Raw genomic sequence first — 12,319 nt, 5'->3', positions numbered from 1 at the left:
CCCCGGCTGTCTCCTCATGCTCAACATTCCCTCGGGATTCATCTTGGTATTCTTCATCTTCTTGTGTCCACACTCAAAGTGTTTGAGAACTTTGCCGTCCACTCACCGAGGGGGGGGGGGGTGTTAGCAGGGTAAAGGTGGCGCTGATAGACTGATAGATTGAAATCCGACTTTGTCATTTCCTGTTCTGTTCTTAGATTTGCCCCCCCCCCCTCCCACCTACTTAACCCCCTCGGGTGGAGTCTGCCAGCACGCGTCTGTCCCACTGCTCTTCCCCCGTCTTCTCCTCTTGCCAGTTTGCGACAGCGAGCGAGCAGAGGCAGGATGGCGGACAGCTCCGTGTACGGCGGCGGGGAGGACGCGGCGGTCGTGAAGTCTCTGCTGGAGCGCGTTGCCGGCCTGATGGAGGGCGTGCAGGCGACGCAGCAGCGCATGGAGGACCGTCAGCTGGAGGTGGAGAGCGCCGTCCGTGCCATCCAGGCCAGCGTGGCCAAGTTGGCCGCCGAGCAGTCCGGCGCCGTTGGCGGCCTGGAGAAACTCCTGGAGAAGACCTGTAAGGTCAGCAGGCACATCAAGGACGTGCGTGTGCGCTTGGAGAACCAGAACCTGCGAGTAAAGAAGGTGGAGGCCACGCAGGGGGACCTCTTGGCCAAGAACAAGTTCCGAGTGGTCATCTACCAGGTGAGTGACAAGAAGGTGGCATTGCTCAACATTTGTAAGGGTGTCAAAGTGTCCTTGAGGTTTATAGTGAATTTTGGCCTCAAGCCATCACCCTCTGGAGCATATCATGACAAACAATGGCATATAGAGGCCAACAAGCCAACGTCTCAACGTGGCGGAAGCGCACGAGTCGAAGAGAAGACCAGAGGTCAGAGGTTGGTCCAATGGCCTGCTGACCCCTCGCATGAAGCATCGTCATCCCCGCTAAGAAAAAAAGGTCTTGGGCGCTTAGTTCGCTGGCAGCAACGGCAGTAACCCGATCGCAGCGTGCGATATGTTTAGCCGCTCGCCGCGGCGCGTTGAGCTCTGCCAACAGCTGCCGCTCGCTATTTAGGGAGGCGGGATCAAGAAGGTGCGCACGCCATCTGAAACGCCAGCGTCTCCGATTTAAGGCCAAACTTGTTTTAAAAAGCCCAAAACAAGTTTGGGTTTAAATCGCAAACGGATTTGCTGAAAAGTGTGCAAAAATCTTTTGAAATAAATGACACAGTAAAGTTATTTTTAGTGTTCTCATTGTGGCGTTTCAGGGCGAGCAGGAAGTGCGAGCGGCAACACCGGGTAACGACGCGGGCGACGAGGAGTCAAACAAGTTTGAGCTTCCTCCGGATTCGGACGAGGAGTACATGGTGGTGGAGGAGGCTGACTCGGCAGCGGCGGCGGCACGTCCCAAGAAGAAGACGGGCCTGACTCGCATGGAGAGCCTGAAGGCCACCTTCTCGCGGGACAACATGAGCCGGACGCGAGAGAGCCTGGGCAGCAAAGTCAACAAACTGGGCGAGCGCATCGTGACGGCCGAGCGGCGCCAGAAGATCCGCCAGTCAGGCGAGCGCCTCAAGGAGACCCTGGCCAAGAACGTCCTGAAGAAAGAGAGGACTGTGGCCGAGGGCCAGGAGGGAGCCGACCTCGCCGCTGACGGGGGCGCCGCTGCCGCACCCGTGCCGCCACCCAAGGGCCGGCGGGGCGTCGCGGATGAGCCACGCCCGGAAGGCGAGGTGCACGTGTACGACATGAAGCAGCTGTCGTAGCGCCCACCCGCCGGCCGGCCGGCCAAGGATGCCTTGGGCAGAAGAGCTCATGCTGGACAGTCTTTATAGCCAATCAGCTTGCGTGTTGACGAGAACTCTTTTACGTTTTGCATGTAGGGGGACCGGGAACAAGATGGTGGCGGCGTTTGCTTGGTGTAGCGACTTGAGTTGAGCGAGAATGTGATTTTGGCAAATAAATTGCACCCGCAAGCAACGAGTTCAACTTGTTTTGGCTTTTATTGACCTTTCATCACTATGTCTCCCTGGCGTTAGCATGGCGCTTAAGCTAGCCATGGATTCACAAAACAACCCAACTTGACAGAGATAGGCAAACAACTTTTCAAATTTTAAACATAAAGACAATTGGGGAAAAACAGCAGCTAATAATGCATTAGTACGGCAAATGGATGGGAAGATACGACAATTAGTTGGGGGCGGGACTTGATGACGGCATATGCATCCGTCTTGCATATCAAGCAACTTGAGACCAGCTGCGGTCCTACCTGCTGAGAACGCTGATGTTGCGACATACGTTTTGGTGCCCTCAAAGGATTTCAATTTGTCGAAGTTTTTTTGTTTTACGTGGGTTAGGCCACGGCGGGAATGAAGTACTGCAGAGACACTTCCTGGTGGAGCAGGTAGATGTGGAGCACCCTCTGGTGGACGATGTCTGCGGGACAGACAACGTGCCCGCTGTGACAAACCAAAGAACAACACTTCTGCTCGGATGATGGTTGCACTTACTGAATATGGCTTTGCTGGGGATGACCTGCTGACCCATCAGGAACTGCTGCAGCTTCCTGATGTCCACTCGCACCTGCGCCATGGCGTCGACATCCCAAGACCGCGGCGATGTGTCGTCTTGGGAAACACCGTCACATGCCGGGCCAAGAAAGGAAAGTCGGGTCAGGTGACCTCAGACGGAGTCCCATTGACAGTTTTACCCCATTGAGGATTTCCCAGGTCTTTGAAGTGAGTGGTGACGGATACAAGGTCTGTCTCGATCTTCAGGGTCATCTCGCCGCTCAGATTAGCCTCCACCTCCTGACGGGGACAAACAGGCTCAGTAAGAAACCCGTCGGGTGCAGCAGTAGTGCTGATGTCGTTCCTTCGCACCAGAAAGTTGGAGAGGTTCTTCATCCTGTCCACCACGTTCTTCAAGGTCTTGAAAGGCGGCAGAAAGATGCTCACCTGAAAAACAAGTCACGCCACATCACACAGGACTCCAACGTCGACAAGCACGCAAAGCAATAGCGGTTTGGCGCACACTCACATCAAAGTTGGGAACATTGGGCTCTTTGAACTCGTGCCAAAGGCGTCGAGGGACGACGTTCACGGGGACGTCGTGCGTCACTACGCGGCTGATGGAGGACATGGTTGGCTGCATGGGGGGGGGGGAGTCACGGTGTCACTGCGTGATGACATCACTGCTTGTGACTAACGCAGAGCACTCTCATAACATTTTGTTAACTGACCAGCTCAGCGAGGATGGTGAGGCAAGGGCAATGCTTGTTTGTCAGCTTGACTTTGACACTTTTGGCACTGTGGACAGTCTTGAGTGCGCGGAAGATGTTCTCCGGTGTCAACTCCAGACAAATTTCATTTTCCTGGGAGGTCACACCCTCCATTTGGTACTCATCAAAGATAGTGGCCTGCGGGGAGAGCGACGTGCAGGTGAAAAATAAGGTGACAGTGGGATGGGGGGGCGGAAGGGTGCAGCTACCTGGGCCAGCTCGCACCACATGGCCACGCCTCCGTTTGCTACTGAGCCGCAGAGGATGAAAAAAAGATGATCGGGCGTCAAACGCAGTACACATGTCTTGGTCAGTTTGGAAATGGTGCTCACCACTCCTGCAAAATCAAAACATCATTTTCTATTGCTTAACAAAGTCGTGCCTTTTTCATCTGAGTTTGCGAACCTCTCATGACCAAAACCCAGAAAACAGGTATTAATTGTACATAAAATATAAAGTAGACCGTAACACACCACAGTCGGGGTCAAATGTCAACTACATGCGACTCCGATAAGAAGCAAACGAGCATTCGCTTCAAATAGAATGTTCTTACGAGTGAAATGGTGGAGACAAGCCACGTCGACAATCTTCCCACGAAACTTCATGTAATTTTCACTCTCGGAAATGTTCACAAAGTCAACTTCAACCAGCGAAAACGTTAACAAAGTGAAGAGACACGATTTACTCCATCAAGTTGCTTAAGCTTCCCGCCCCCTCCATATTTTGGTCCGTCCGCCTCAAAGCTCCGCCGGAAACGGAAACAATAGCTGAGTGCTACACAGTGGCCCGTCCGACACTACCAAAACACAAAATAAAATATAATAATAATAATAATAATAATAATAATAATAATAATAATAATAATAATAATAATAATAATAATAATAATAATAATAAATTTGTTGACACGCTGCCAACGGCGTTCTTTGACTTGGTGCTTCACTTATTTTTCCCTTTCATTTCAAGTTCAAGTTTCAAAAAGAATACGAATCACATGCTGTGTTAAAAAATGTTTAAGAGTAAAAACAATGTGACTCGTCCTTGATGTTTATTGTACTCTGCATGCAGTCAAGCAGTTTCCACCAGCAGGTAAAACATCATTCCAGGTATCAAAAGTTCAAAGTCTTTATTTAGAAATTCTTTCTTGCGGTTCTTGCTGCCGTTTTTGTATGTTTTGTATGTTCTTTGATCTCCTTCCGTCATTTGTCTGGCTCTCCTCCCTCGTGAAGGAGGCGACTCAGGACATTGAGGAGGCGCCCATGGGCATCCCGCCCTCGTTTGTCCGCGTCACCTGACTCAGAGCATTCTTGCACCGCGCTCTGCAGCTCCACCTGCCCCAAGACGTAAGAAAAACATGCTGAGTGAGATGATAATAAGGAGGAGGTGAAGAAGCACAACCCACCAGTAGGGGGAGCCCCGCTTTGGCGCCAAGCAACGTGGGAGAAAACCACAGCCTGAAGATCTTCTGGCAGATTACCTGATCAACGACGACAACAAAGAGCAATATTGCTGATGGATCCGTGCCGCCCTTAACAATGGTTTCCGTTCCGTTCCAATTTCATCAAGATGTTGCGATGAGCAATTAATGCCGGATGGGCGATTGGCGACCTGCAGGTTGGTGTTGATGCGCTGTCGGCGGCAGCGTTGCGAGCCGAGGTCGCACGACGACGCGCAGTCGAAGAAACCGCAGTCGTCGTCGCCGCTGCACTTGTGGTCCAGGATCTCCTCCATCTTGGGCTGGAAGAAGGCCATGTCCACATCAATGGCCACCACCTGATCACATGACACACCAAAGGAAGACGCAGAGCACGTCATAAAAGGTGCAGACTAGCGTGTCCTAATTCTTTTCAGCATTTGCACAAGAAGAAGAAGTGGAAGAAGAATGCTGACTGTGAGATCCTTCCTGATGGCAAAGTTCTCGGGCTTGACGTCACACAAATGGACTTTGTGCGTGAAGTCACGGTCAAAGTGTTGCACCATGTCCAGGAAGCTGAGCGCAATGCGGTGGACCTTGTGGCGAGCAGCCCACATCCCACTGCGATCCGGGCCGCCGAGCCCCGCCGCCAGTTCCTGATCCAGGGAGAAGATGTTCTGGTCCCAGGCGTGGCCGGCTGACAGCAACTCCACGGCGTAGAAATGCCCGCACGAGCCCAACACCTTGGATACATGCGCGCTCAGGTCCTGGAGAACTCTGGGCCGGGAGGGATGTGAAAGTTCAAAAGCTGGGCAGGCGGGCGGCCATGGCGGACGGTGGTGGAGCACCTCAGGAAGGTGTACTCATCCTGCTGAAGCAGCGACCACAAGGACGTCAGTTCGCCTCTGGAGTAACTCTTCTTGTCAGCGGAGTGCAGATTGACCAGAGAACTGGCTCCTTCATCATCATCCTCCTGCTGCTCGGCCAGACCCAGCCAGCTACGCACCTGAGCATTTAGTCAACATTTGCAGATTTGACCGTTTCTTGTCCTAAAGTACTACTGGTGCGGTCCACGTACCGCCATCGTGGCGGAAAGGAGGACGTCCATAGGAGACGTGTCCTCTGTGGTGTCCTGTCAGAAGACAATGAGCAAACGCCTTTAGCTTCGTGGACCCCATCCTCGTTTTCTTCTTGTCCTACCCGGTAGCCGAGAGCTCCGAGGGGCTGGTAGGAGGATAAGTTCTCCAGCTTGGACTTGAGGATGACGGGCCGTCCCCTCCAGCGGACCTCCATCACCTTCTTGCCGCTGCGGTAGTAGAGGCAACGCTTGTACTCCACCAGACCGCGAACGCACAGGTCGGCGCACAAGTTGCCCGTCGCCGAGCCTGCAGCAAAGTCGGCACACTGGAGAAGAAGGAGAGCAGAGAAGCATGACGGTGTTCCAGCCGAAATACGGAACTGATTGTTATCCAAGCCCTTCCCGGTGGTCCCGACGGGGTCTGCCGTACTCCGTCACCGGGAGGCATGAATATGGAATCCATTAAGGACTCCATAAATAGTCTGGAATGTCAAAGACGTGCAGGGACACAGCAGAGGAAACCGCAGCTGCTGCTCGGGCGCCCTAATTCATCTTTTCTCATGAAGGCTGTGCAAGCAAAGGTATCCATCGGCAGGACTCACCAGGTGGCGCAGGATCGTCTTACTGCCGGCGTCGGTGCAGCCATCGGACGGGATGTCGGCGCGGAGCAGTGGCGGGAGGTGGCCGAGCAGCAGCCAGGACGCCGAGCAGGCCAGGAGCAGCGCCAAGGTCACGCGCCGGCGACCCACGCCAAACATCACGGATTCCCGATAGCGCTTTTGCCACTCTGCAAGAGGGAGGAGAGCTCCGGTCAGAAAATGGAAAAGGAAAATTTGGCCAGACTCGAGCTCGAGTTGAGGAACCATGCGCAAGGCCTCTGGCTGGACGACTTGAACATCTTTGGCGTCATCGCTTTTGGAGATGATCAACTGGGACTAGGAGGTTCTGCAACTCAGTTGGGAAGACAAATGATGACCGGGAAATGTGTGCGTCCCCTCCAGTGATCTGAGGTAATCCGCGACCTGAGGGTTGGTCTTCACCAACATCCCCCAAAGGTCCTTTCGAGTTTTCTTGTCATCAAGCCAAATGGGGAGCGGAAAAAGTTGCCTAGTCCACCAAGTGATGTATTCCGGCTTAAAGAGGAGTGGACATTCCACATTTTGCTCTGGTCGGGAAAGTTGCGCCGGCTTGTTATCCTTCCTACAAAATGAGCGGTGGCCGCTTCCTGTTCAGGCCTAGAACATTTGAGAAAGACCGCCCTGTAGTTCTGCCCTCCTCCCCAAATACAACTTGCGGATGTCTGAAGATGCTCCCGCAAGTCGGCCTTGACTTTTGCCCTGGGTGCAGACTGTTAGGCTGCCTTGGAATGCTGCAGTCCCGCTTTTGTTTTGCATGTGCATGCTCGGGCACGCCTTGTCCTCCCTCACAGCTGTCTTCTGTGTGGCTCTGGGATGCCCCCACATGGCAGGTGGAGGGTTAATGTGTGTGTGTGTGTGTCCATGGTGGTGGTCTTGAGGAAGGCCAAGCCCTCACAGTAACACACTAGTGTACCTCCCCCCCCCCCCTCTTGTTACCATGGCAGCCAGCCTAGACTGAATTAAAGCCTTCCTCCCCACTGACCCTCCCCAAGCGAGAGCTGTCCTTCTTTGGAAAGTTGCCAAGAAACACATTGCAAATGCCCAAGGGCGCTAACTTGTGTTAGTTCAACGACTTGTCGCATTTAAAGAAAAGGGCAACACCAGCCCTCCTTACTTGACGTTAACTGCTGACCAATCCAATCGTTTGTTTGTAGACGGACCTGCAATTGGCCCGTGACCAATCGTGGTGTTTACTGCCTCTCGCCCATTTGCACTGCAGCTGACCCAAAAAAAAGCACAAGAACAAATTGATCAATATGAATGTGAACACGAATGAACCCAGTCCACATGCGGACAGGAAAACATTTGTGACATCATCTCCAGCCCAGCCCGCGGTCACCAGCAACAAAGCTTGTCTTGCCTGCTTTCTGGCTTCTTGCTTCGAACCAGAAAAGACAAGAATGCTTGTTGGCGTGTTTGACTCGTCTGGGGTGGTCTGCACTCAGTACAAGCAATTTGATCTCATCTGCTGTTTGCTGCTAACATCTGCTGCTGACTTGATGACAAACATGTGGACAGCAGCAAATATAAACATGTGTCCACCAAATTGGAAATCATGTGTAACACTCTAAAACTAACAATATGACACGATAACACCATCACATCATCATCAAGTGACAGCAATGTTTTCCTTCCTAGTGTCTTAATTTTTTTTTATCTAATTGTACGTGATGTGATTGACCTTCATGATGTTCCTAAGGGTGGAGAAGAAAAAAAAAAGCAAACAGAAAAATAATCTTGTGTTTTATGGGATTTTCATGTGTTGGGCGTAGGTGACCGTTCACCTCGTTCGCGCGGTGAACGACCAATTAGAGAGCCGATACAGCAGGGGGCGGTGCCCCAAAAACATTGGGCGAAAGTTTAATGGTTGTGAAGCGCTCAAATGAAACACAACCTTACCGGATACTTTCTTTCAAAATTAAAGCGTAAAACGTAACTTCTCGCCATTTGAATTTACTTTAATAGTACTAAGCGGATAATGAGGGAAGGTGAGCAGAAAATAGGTGCAACGTGAATGTCGACGTTCGGGAGTAGTTAAACGTTCACAAAGTTCAAGTTTGAGGCGCACCTCCACCATCAAAGCAGCACAAAGACGCAAGATGATGGCGGAAGACCTCAAATACTTAACACTGGACGACATCGCTGAGCACAACTCCGTCAAGTCTACTTGGATCGTCATACACCATAAGGTCTATGACGTCACCCGGTTTCTGGAAGAGGTGAGCGAGCGCCGACGCAACGCAACACAACGCAACACAACAAGTGGTTATACAACTCCAGAAACACACAGCGAAACTAGTGCAACAACACAACTGCAACTTTCAAAAAACAATTATAAGAACAGGAAATTCCAGAAAGCCAACAATTACGATACCGTGACACGGTGCATACGTGACGTCACTTCCGCAGACGATAAGTATTCTATCATGTAGTTGTTTGCTCTGTCTTTAGCTAGGATTTTACTTTCCTCATGCATTTGATTATTTGTTAATTATTAATTTAGTGTCACGTATACATGTGAGGGAAATCCATGAATGACTACTCAATATTTTAGGTTAATGTGTTACTTGTGCAAGTACAACTCCAAGATCACAAAGACACAACTACCAACACTACAGAGACATAATAATTACAACAAGATAACAGAGAGAACACAACAATTGCAGCTCCAGCGATACAGCTACAAAAACACGACACAACTAGAAAAAGAACTGAACACAACTAGACTACAAAAACACAACTGCAGCCAATGGAAGGATTTGCTGAAGGTTGCCATTGGGCGTCTTTCCGAGGTTCTGGAGGTCACGTCAGGCGGCGCCATTCATCATTGCCTGCGTTTATGTTTGGATAAGCGTTATCAAAGCCAGCGTTTTTACGAGGCGTTCAAGGTCCAGGTGTGTGCGTTGGCAGCACCCGGGCGGCGAGGAGGTCCTGAGGGAGCACGCGGGCGGGGACGCCACCGAGAGCTTCGAGGACGTCGGACATTCCACCGACGCCCGCGCCGTCGCCCAGCAGATGCTCGTTGGAGAACTGCACCCGGTATGCCGCCCTCGGACGCCTCGGACTGACCGTACACGAATGTCGAGGGCACTCATGTGATTTTGCACTTTGTCTTGTGTGTCTGTGTGCGTTGCGCCTGTTCAGGACGACAGAGAGAAATTGGCTAAGCCTGAGGTAAGCCCTGTGATGACATCATCATGCATGTCATGATGATGATGAGCTTGCTTTGTTTTCCAGGAAAGTCTGGCGACTACTTTGGAGGAGGAGCCAAGGTACGGACACACGGACGTACACACACACGCAGGCACACACGCAGGCACACACACATAAACAAACCTGCTTTGTTGTCAGTCGCTGGTTACCCAACTGGCTGATTCCGGCGGCGGCGGCAGCCATCGTCACCCTGGTGTATCGCATGTACGTGGCCGAAAGCGAGCTGTGACATCAGCGTGTGACGTCATGCCGCCGCAGGGATGGATGCAATTTGCTCTTGATATTGTCTGTGATGTCACACTTGAAATGGTGCAGGAGGCGTGGCCTCTCTCCCGCTGGCTCGTGATGCTGGAGCGAGTCAATGCTGCAATCACAAGAAATGAAATCATTTAGGCACGCACAATCTTTCCAGGCTTTCCAAGTTTGGATTTGTAGCTTTTGAACGGACGTGTACTCGACAGCAAGCAACATTTGGATTGGCCCTCTTGCTGCGTTGAGTTGAAGGAAAGTTATTATTGCGCCCTCTTGTGGAAAAGAAAAAGTCAATATCGCATTATTAAACTTATTTTTTTTTTTTATATCAGACTGCACGGGAGTGAATTAAATTTGCCACTAAGTGGCGCCATTTCATTTCAGTACAGTCGCCTTGGCAATCTTTTGTCTCCACGTGGTTGAAAATGAATCAATGTTGGTGTGACGTCAGTGTTGATTTGTAGTGACGCACTCGGGGGACTGTTACGTAAGCGGACGGCTGGATGTTTACCTTCAACTCCAACTTGATTGACGTCACCTGACATGTTTGTGATTGAGAAAATAAGCTACATATCCATCCATCACATAAATGCGCTCTAAATACAATGTTATGATCTGCCTTTCTAAATAAACTAAAAAAAAAATATCCACCACTGGTGTGACCTTTTTCACTGTTCGTTTTGATGCTGTTCATTCATTTTGAGCGATAATTATAACGTTTTAAAATGTAATGTCTTCCTTCCAAAAGTTTGTTTTCAGTACCAACTAATACAAAAATTGGACAGCAAACAGATCTAGTGTACAACGCATGTTGTAGTATGACGTCATTGGTTCCCGAGTGCTTCAGGAAAACGATCCGATTTCTCTTCAAGGCCAGTCGTTCGGGTCTGAAGAGCTGTGGACATGTCTGTACTGAAATCAGCTGTCAAATAGCCCTTCAATTGAAAAAAAAAGCGTCTTTGGGCGGACGTCAACCAAAAAAAAAAGGTTGCGTCTGCGTCGCCATATCGGCGCATCCACGCTAGTGTGCCAGCCATTGACGGCATGACAGTTGTTATCTTCTCGCCAATCCTTGTGAAATGTTACATGCTGTGGGAAGACTTTTAATCAAGTCACATTCATCAAGGTGAGTGACTTTTTGTAAACTCTCAAGTCTTGCTTTCAGGTGAAAGCGCTCGTGTGTCCAATGTGTGCACGTTTAGTACGTTGCTTGCGTGACAGCAGGTGCGCAGTGGTGGGGCTTTGAGGGGGAGGTCAATGGGGGGCGTCCCCTCCCCTATACAAGCAGGCCCCAGCGCGGACTCTGACCTGCAGCTGCTTTAGCAGCGCATTGCGGACTGGCCTGGCAGGCTGAGTAATGTCCTGGTCTGGATCAGCGCCGCCACTCCAGGTCGGGATGGCCTGCGAGGACGAACGCGACCCGGACTCGGACCCCGAGCAGGACGACCAACTGGACGACGAGCAGGACGCTCGGCAGCTGGAGCTGCGCATGAGCGAGAGGCGGCGGGCCCGCTCACTGCCTGCCTGTCCGACTTCGTTGCTGCTGGCCGCCGTGTCTGGGAGTGAGCGGCGCAAGCGGGTCCAGTTCGCCGACTCACTTGGTTTGAGTTTGGCCAGCGTCAAACACTTCAGCGCTCTAGACGAGCCCCGAGTGCCCACCAAGGTGTTCTCCAGACACACCGGGCGGCCGGCAGCGGGAGGGCGCTTCCCAGAACCGGACCCAGACGCAGCAGGGGGAGGGCGCCTTGTCCCCTGCTTCTCCGAGCCCGCGGACCCGGACTCTCGGCTTCGGATGCTGCGCGTTTGCCTGGAACGGTTGTCCGTCACGCACTACGATGTGCGTGGCCAAGTGCGTGTGCTGAACGGGAGCGCGCACGGGGAGGTGGGCGTGCGCTACACATTCAACGAGTGGCTGTCCCACGTGGACGCGCAGGCCCTGCTCTTGGACGCCCAGCTTCCGGCTGGCGGGGGCGCGCGCTACGGCTTCACCGTCTACACGCCCCCTGCGATGGAAGCTGGGGCGGCAGTACACCTGGCCGTGTACTTCCGCTCCGACCAGGGTGACTTCTGGGACAACAACGACGGCCGAAACTTCACGCTCCGCTACCGCGCCGGCCGCGAGCGTGCGCCCGCTGCGCCGCCGTCGTCCCCCGAACCGCACGACTGCTGTGCGCGCAAAGGGAAGTGACGTAATCGCATCGCCCCACACGCTTTGACTACATTTTAACTTCTTCAAAGACTTAACACACGCTCACTGTTTGGTGACTTTCGTACATCATTTAAAAGGAAATGAAAAGACTTTCTCCAATTATGAGGCCTAGAATGCACATGCTTCCTTGGCTGTTGTGGTTTACTATCAAACTGATCCATAAAACTTAAGACAATAGAACTTGTCTGCCTCTTCTTCTGCACATTGCGCCGGGAGAGCTTGTTGCTCCTGCGCATGCTATGGCGCAACCAGGTAC

The 12,319-nt window shown here is 52.0% G+C and overlaps 5 protein-coding genes across 7 annotated transcripts; 3 read left to right on the top strand and 2 right to left on the bottom strand.

The window, feature by feature from the left end:
• Positions 1 to 269: 269 nt before the first annotated feature.
• On the top strand, positions 270 to 1,962 carry LOC147041535 (caveolae-associated protein 4a-like). The gene is made up of 2 exons (XM_085939075.1): positions 270 to 681; positions 1,248 to 1,962. Exons 1-2 carry the CDS (start codon positions 325 to 327, stop codon positions 1,743 to 1,745), a joined length of 855 nt encoding a protein of 284 aa, XP_085795201.1. The 5' UTR covers positions 270 to 324; the 3' UTR covers positions 1,746 to 1,962.
• Positions 1,963 to 1,974: 12 nt separating this feature from the next.
• hus1 (HUS1 checkpoint clamp component) lies at positions 1,975 to 4,027 on the bottom strand. Its single transcript, XM_085939074.1, has 8 exons — positions 3,813 to 4,027; positions 3,469 to 3,596; positions 3,221 to 3,397; positions 3,019 to 3,126; positions 2,862 to 2,936; positions 2,690 to 2,789; positions 2,490 to 2,606; positions 1,975 to 2,415 (listed from the first exon to the last, which is right to left on the bottom strand). Exons 1-8 carry the CDS (start codon positions 3,862 to 3,864, stop codon positions 2,333 to 2,335), a joined length of 840 nt encoding a protein of 279 aa, XP_085795200.1. The 5' UTR covers positions 3,865 to 4,027; the 3' UTR covers positions 1,975 to 2,332.
• A 272-nt stretch (positions 4,028 to 4,299) lies between these two features.
• On the bottom strand, positions 4,300 to 9,977 carry dipk1c (divergent protein kinase domain 1C). Of its 3 annotated transcripts, none has more exons than XM_085938701.1 (9): positions 9,726 to 9,977; positions 6,354 to 6,538; positions 5,874 to 6,077; positions 5,752 to 5,805; positions 5,522 to 5,679; positions 5,150 to 5,450; positions 4,868 to 5,032; positions 4,662 to 4,736; positions 4,300 to 4,590 (listed from the first exon to the last, which is right to left on the bottom strand). In XM_085938701.1, the coding sequence occupies exons 2-9, from the start codon at positions 6,507 to 6,509 to the stop codon at positions 4,459 to 4,461; spliced, it is 1,245 nt and encodes a 414-aa protein (XP_085794827.1). In that variant the 5' UTR covers positions 6,510 to 6,538; positions 9,726 to 9,977; the 3' UTR covers positions 4,300 to 4,458. The 3 variants fall into 3 exon arrangements, with proteins under 3 accessions (XP_085794827.1, XP_085794826.1, XP_085794825.1); XM_085938700.1 differs by lacking the exon at positions 9,726 to 9,977 and adding an exon at positions 6,615 to 7,314; XM_085938699.1 differs by lacking the exon at positions 9,726 to 9,977 and having other exon boundaries at positions 6,354 to 7,314.
• Positions 8,277 to 10,237, top strand: cyb5a (cytochrome b5 type A (microsomal)). Its single transcript, XM_085938705.1, has 5 exons — positions 8,277 to 8,608; positions 9,300 to 9,428; positions 9,534 to 9,563; positions 9,627 to 9,661; positions 9,741 to 10,237. Exons 1-5 carry the CDS (start codon positions 8,489 to 8,491, stop codon positions 9,829 to 9,831), a joined length of 405 nt encoding a protein of 134 aa, XP_085794831.1. The 5' UTR covers positions 8,277 to 8,488; the 3' UTR covers positions 9,832 to 10,237.
• A 958-nt stretch (positions 10,238 to 11,195) lies between these two features.
• ppp1r3g (protein phosphatase 1 regulatory subunit 3G) lies at positions 11,196 to 12,233 on the top strand. Its single transcript, XM_085938702.1, has one exon. It carries the CDS (start codon positions 11,212 to 11,214, stop codon positions 12,040 to 12,042), a length of 831 nt encoding a protein of 276 aa, XP_085794828.1. The 5' UTR covers positions 11,196 to 11,211; the 3' UTR covers positions 12,043 to 12,233.
• Positions 12,234 to 12,319: the final 86 nt, after the last annotated feature.

The sequence above is a fragment of the Syngnathus leptorhynchus genome, chromosome 19 (assembly GCF_054491065.1).
Source record: "Syngnathus leptorhynchus isolate UIUO chromosome 19, UIUO_Slep, whole genome shotgun sequence".
In the NCBI taxonomy this organism is placed as follows: domain Eukaryota; kingdom Metazoa; phylum Chordata; class Actinopteri; order Syngnathiformes; family Syngnathidae; genus Syngnathus; species Syngnathus leptorhynchus.
The sequence above is the reverse complement of the archived record's forward strand: the minus strand, read 5'-3'. Positions and strand labels throughout refer to the sequence as shown.